The 5755-nt window shown below is 65.1% G+C and overlaps 2 protein-coding genes across 2 annotated transcripts in view; one reads left to right on the top strand and one right to left on the bottom strand.

The window, feature by feature from the left end:
- Positions 1 to 6: 6 nt before the first annotated feature.
- On the bottom strand, positions 7 to 5677 carry DDX54 (DEAD (Asp-Glu-Ala-Asp) box polypeptide 54). The gene is made up of 20 exons (XM_009888629.1): positions 5645 to 5677; positions 5385 to 5517; positions 5229 to 5299; positions 4966 to 5151; positions 4797 to 4846; positions 4637 to 4678; positions 4315 to 4410; positions 4041 to 4162; positions 3762 to 3823; positions 3517 to 3648; positions 2968 to 3178; positions 2383 to 2517; positions 1819 to 2040; positions 1656 to 1729; positions 1347 to 1544; positions 1046 to 1175; positions 848 to 962; positions 657 to 761; positions 329 to 432; positions 7 to 230 (listed from the first exon to the last, which is right to left on the bottom strand). Exons 1-20 carry the CDS (start codon positions 5675 to 5677, stop codon positions 7 to 9), a joined length of 2445 nt encoding a protein of 814 aa, XP_009886931.1.
- RITA1 (RBPJ interacting and tubulin associated 1) overlaps positions 5676 to 5755 on the top strand; it is a 1582-nt gene continuing 1502 nt past the window's right edge. The window contains exon 1 of the mRNA XM_009888630.1: positions 5676 to 5740. Within this exon, the coding sequence (XP_009886932.1) occupies positions 5676 to 5740 (65 nt within the window). The remainder of the gene's footprint in view (positions 5741 to 5755) is intronic.

Consider the following 5755-nt stretch of genomic DNA (forward strand, 5'->3'; position numbering starts at 1 on the left):
CCCCCCCTACCCCCTCTTCCGCAGCTTGCCCTTCTTGGCGGCCCCCCCCCGGCGCCCGAAGGCCATCTGCCGCAGCTCCCGCACCCGCTGCCGGTTCCTGGCCTTCAGGCGCTTCAGCCCCCCGCTCTGCAGGAAGCGCTGCTTGGCCGCCTTCTTGCGCTGCTTCAGGATCTGCTGTTTGTTCTTCAGCTCCGAACGCACCTTGCCCTGAGCCGGGGGCTGCCCGGGACCTGTGGAGGGGGGGACACAGCCAAACTCAGCTCGGAGGCCAGAGCGAGGTGGGGGGACGCGATGGGGGGGGGCTCCATCACTTGCTCCAGGTACTCACCGTGCCCGCGCCTGTGCTTCCCTCTGAACTGCTCCCTGCCTCGTTCGTCTCCCTCATCATCATCCCGCTCGTCAACCTTGTATTTCTGCTTCCATTTTTCATAGCTGGGCCAGGGTGGGTTAAGGGAATGTGCGGTGACTCCCCATCGCTCAACTCCCCATCACGGACTCTGACCAGTGTCCCTCCCCAGACCACTGCCCCGGCAGGTGATGGATCCCCGGGAGCAGGGCACGATGCCGCACGGCTGCCGACGGGTCCAGCCCCGCCCCCCCTCGCCCCCAGCCCTCGCCACGGCACGCGCAGGCAGCAGCACCCACGGGCAGGATACAGGTTGTTCTTGTAGGAGCTGCTGATGTAGCGCCCGCTCTCCGTCCGCACCTTCTTCTTGTCCTCTTGGCCCGTCTGCCCCACAAACCGCTTCTTCTTACGGTCCCTGGGAGAGAGGGGAGGGCCATGGGACCGTGCGGTGGGACCCTCAGCCCCGATTCGCCCCCCAGCCCACGGCCAGACCCCACTCACCACTTCAGCAGTTGCTTGCTCTTGTTGAGGTTGTGGTTTTCGTCACCCATGAGATCCAGGACGGCTCCGGCCGCTTGCTGCTCGAAGGCGCTGCCCTCGCCGCCCACACTCAGCCTGCAAAGGGTGGGTGATGAGAGAAGCCCCCCGTGCAGGCCGGGACAGGACAGCGGCAGGGGGCCCCCCCCACTCCACCCCCCCCCCTCTCACACTCCCTTCGCCGCGGCGGGACCTCGTCCCGCTGCACTGGCTGCTGTGGCTTTTTCCTGGCACCTTCTTCTCCCCCTCGGTCCCGTTTTCGCTTCTGACCCACCACGTTGGAGAACACGTCCTGGAAGGAGATAGCAGAGGGGTCGGAGGAGCCGTGTTTCCCCCACCACTCACTGCACTGGCCCCCGAATCCTGGCACAGCCTGGGGGCCCTGGTGCCACCAGCACCCAGCCAAGGCCGCTTTGCAGCAGCTCCCATGGCCACGGTAAATCCCCCATTCCCACCCCGTTACCTGGAGGTTTTCCTCCTCTCCTTCTTCCTCCTTGGGCCCGGGGGTGTCCGGACACAGTCCCTGCCCTTTGAGAGCCGCTGCCCGCTTCTCCTGCTGCCCGCGCTGGAACTTCTCGATGAGGGCATGGTCATGGCGCCGCTTCGACCGCATGACGGTGCTGGCCAGCGTCCGGGATGTGGCGTTGATCTCGAAGATGGTCTGTTCCCGGGACGTGAGCGTGAGCCCCGGTGAGCTGCGTGGCCGGCCGGCCGCACGGACCGTCCCTCCCCACCCCAACCCGGGCGCCTCGTGCCCAAGGTCTCAACTCACCGCCTTGGACTTGTAGCTTTTAATACTGTCCACGAACTTCAGCCTCTCCAGCTCGGTGTCTTCAAAGCGAGCACCTGGGGAAGGCAGGCACGGAGAGGGGCACAGGTCAGCTCCTCGGTGAGGGGGACGGGGTCCCCTCCCTCGGTGTCCCCGAGGCACTCACTGAAGAGCGGGTGGATGCCCAGCTGGGACACGTCCAGGTCCTTCGCCCTCTTGATGGACTCGGGCGAGGGGCCGGGTCGGGACCGCAGGTACTGCTTGTAGGCGTTGTCAGCGACGCGGCGCAAGCTGCGCAGCTCCAGTGAGCCCTCGTGGTCCGTCAGCAGCAGGCACTCCTCATCGTCCACCAGGCTCTGGGGGACACGGCCCAGGACCCCGCCGGCATCTGCAGCCCAGGGGACACCGTGTCACCTCGCTGGCACCCACCCTGGGATCGTCACAGCGGGCACAGCAGCGATCCAGGATTTAACAGAGCAAACAGTCACGGGGAGCTCGGTGGGGTTAAATCAGCATCCCCAACACACAGGGTGTGTCAGAGCCCCCAGCGCCCCATTTTCCCCAGCTGCACCCCAGTAATGACAGCGTGTCACCCCTCTGCACAAACGTCAACCACGAGACCACGAACTCCAGCGCTGGCCAAGGATAAAAACCCAGTGGCCACGTGGCCAGCATCCCAGCTCGGGGGGATATGCCGCCACCCCGATGCCTGCGACCGGGTCTGCCTTACCAGCAGGCATCTCCTGGGCACCGGCGAGGACGAGCGGGCGCCCCAGGAAGAGATGGAGGTCAAACACGTAGGCCATCTCATCAGGAGCCACCAATGAGTAGGCAGTGCCGCTCCGGCCAGCTCGGGCCACACGACCTGGCAAGGGGAGGAGAGTGAGAAAGCAGACCCAGCCTGCCCCCACCCAGCCAGGGACCCACCTCTGCCCCTGGGAGCCCACGCACGTGACATTTACCGGGGAGGCACGGCTGGCAAGGGGCTGTGGGTCACCGGGCAAGGAGGCAAAGGGAAGGCCACCCCGGTGCCATCCTACAGGGAAGACACAAGCCCTGCCCCCAAGAGCCCCCACAGTCCAGCTGGGAGATCAGGGACATGCCTGTCCCTGCTTTGTCCCCAGCCTCTCTCCTCGTGTCACAACACGGCGACTGCCCCAAAGATATCACCACCAAGTCAGGGGCATCAGCGCCAGCCCAGCAGGCCACAGGGATGGGAAAACCAGGGGACAAGGGACAGCCCACTCACACCCTCCCCGTCACCCTGAGGGACCCCCAGGTCACAAGGATCCCTGCGTGGGACACCGGCACCCACCGACGCGATGCAGGAACAGCTTGGCCTTGGCGGGGAAGCTGTAGTTGATGACGTTGTCCAGCATGGGGATGTCGAGCCCACGGGCGGCCACATCGGTGACCAGCAGCACGGGGCACTTGCCCTGGGCGAACTTGGCGATGTTGATCTTGCGGGCGGTCTGGTCCAGCGAGCTGTAGATGTGCGTGCAGCGGATGCCCTGGGCCGTCAGCAACTGGAGGAGGAAAGAGGGATCAGATCCCAGCTGGGCATGCACCCTCAGCCAAGGGATGGGGCCCCCGGGGTGCCCACCCGGACCCCCGAATCCCACTGCGCTCCCCGCTCTCTCCAAGGACGCAGCACCTCCACAATCACATACGTGATGGGATTTCTTCCCCATATATGAGGGATTTCTGTGATTCCTCCTCAACCCAGCAAAACAGAGGTGGATTCTCCAGCAGGGACGTGCTCGCAGATGCAGACCCCATGTGAGTCTAGAAAGGGGTATCGGGTACCGCCGGCAGCCTGCTCTTTAACAGGGGTACACGCTGGGCACCCCCAAATGTCACTTGCCTCCTTGAGATACTCCGTGTGGTGCTTGGTGGCCACGAAGACGACTGTCTGGTCCTGGGGCTTCACCACGCTCCGGAGCAGGTGGAGCAGGAGGGCAGGTTTGTCGTCCCCACGCACATGGAAGAAAGCCAGCTGTAAAGGGAGGGCAGAGCTCAGCCCCTCCGCATCCCCACACCAGACATCGCCACCCCTTGTCCCCTCCTCACGAGCCTGGAGCCACCGCAGGAGCCCCCGGAGCCTCTCACCTTGAGCTGCTCGCTGAGCTTGGACTCCACATCCAGGCGGATCAGCATCGGCTCGGTGAGACCTGTGGGACGTGGCGACACGTGGGACGTGGGTCGCACATGGGATGTCCTACTGGGACCAGCCCCACCCCTCGGCTCGGGGACACCCGCTTGGCCCAGCATTAATCCAGCTCGGTTTTGCCAATCCTGGGCCAAGCCCAACTGCAGGACCATGCCACGTCCCCCAGGTTCCTCCCAGGTCCAGCTCCCACCAGCCACCATCCGCCCCACGCTCCTCACCAGCCCGGGCAAACTCGACAAGCAGCTTGGGCAGCGTGGCGGAGAAGAGGACGGTCTGGTGGCAGTCGGGGAGCCGGGCGATGATCTCCTGGAGCTGCTCAGCGAAGCCCATCTCGAAGAGCCTGCAGGGGAGGGGACACAGGACGTGGGAGCGCCTGTTTGGTCCCTCCCTGCCCAACCCCAGGGCACCTCACTCCCACCATCACTCACCCCCACGTGTGGGGACACGTGTTGGCCCCAGGGACCCCAGGGGACCCCCCTGCACCCTGCTGACCTGTCAGCCTCGTCGAACACCACATACTCCACGGTGTGCAGCTTCAGTTTCATCTCCACCGCCACGTGCACCAGGCGCCCAGGGGTGGCGATGATTCTGCGGGGACAGAGCTGGTGACAGGACCACACTGGGGGGATGGCATCCCCACACCATCCCAGATACGGGTCCCAAATCAAAGACGACCCAAAAGAGACCCCCTTGTCCCCCGCGGGGAGCACAGACAGGTGCTCCAAAGGAACACCAGGATACATCCACCAGCTGTGCAAACACCAGTGATGTCACCAGATGGTGGGTGGCTTTCGGGGGCCATGTCCCCACTTACATGTCAGGGTTCTCATGCAGGGCGGCAAACTGGTCCTCCATCCTGCGAGAGGAGGGAGAGGCTGGGGCGGCACCGTCAACACGGGGCAGCTCAGCCCCTTGCCAGGTTTTGGGGAGGCGTTAGGGAAGGGGGGACCGGTGGGGACGTGGGGATGGCTTACTTGTCTCCTCCCAGGATGAGGGCCGTCTTCAAGCCTGTGAACTTGCCCAGCTGTGGGGTGAGAAAGAAACATGTTGGCAGGGGGGATAAAACCAAACGCCTCACCTCCGTTGTCCCCACTCACCCCCGTTGTCCCCACTCGCCCCCATTATCCCCGTTGTCCCCTGTACCTCTTTGGTGAACTTCAGGGTCTGCAGGGCCAGCTCGCGGGTGGGCGAGAGGACGAGGGCGCGTGCCCCGGCCTGGCTGGGCGCCTTCAGCCGCTCGAACATGGGGATGAGGAAGCAGGCCGTCTTCCCGCTGCCCGTCCGCGCCATCGCCACCACGTCCCGACCACGCAGGATGGCAGGGATGCTCTGTGAGACACCACGTCACCGTCACCATCACCGTCCCGCCACCCCAGGGCAGGGGTCCCACCATCCCCTACACTCACTTTCCTCTGGATGGGGGTGGGCACCTTGTAGCCCTTCTTCATGATGCCCTTGAAGACGGGGTAGCTGAGGCCTGCGGGGACAGGGACAGGTGAGGGGGTGCGGGCAGGAGGGGACAGTCCCCGTCCCGGCATCGCTGTCCCCCACCCCACACGTACCCATCGACTGGAACCCCCCAGATTTCTTCTTCTTCTGGTTCTGGGCCCGCACCATGGCCCGTGTGTCTGGCTCAGCCTCGGCGCCATCGTCCTCCTCGGTGGCAGGGAAGGCAGGCAGCGGGGGCGCGGGGACCTGGGGACAGCGGGGGACACAGCTGCGGTGATGGGCACCCCGGTAGTGCCAGGGCACTGCTGCTCCGCACCGCTCGCCTGCATAGAGACACCAGCACTGGGGACACTGGCACTGGGGACACCAGTACATGGGGACACCGGCACTGGGGACACCGGTACATGGGGACACCGGCACTGGGGACACCGGCACTGGGGACACCGGCACACGGGGACTGGCGACACTGGTTTTTGGCATAGCA

This window comes from Charadrius vociferus, unplaced genomic scaffold, assembly GCF_000708025.1.
Source record: "Charadrius vociferus isolate BGI_N301 unplaced genomic scaffold, ASM70802v2 scaffold917, whole genome shotgun sequence".
Taxonomy (NCBI): domain Eukaryota; kingdom Metazoa; phylum Chordata; class Aves; order Charadriiformes; family Charadriidae; genus Charadrius; species Charadrius vociferus.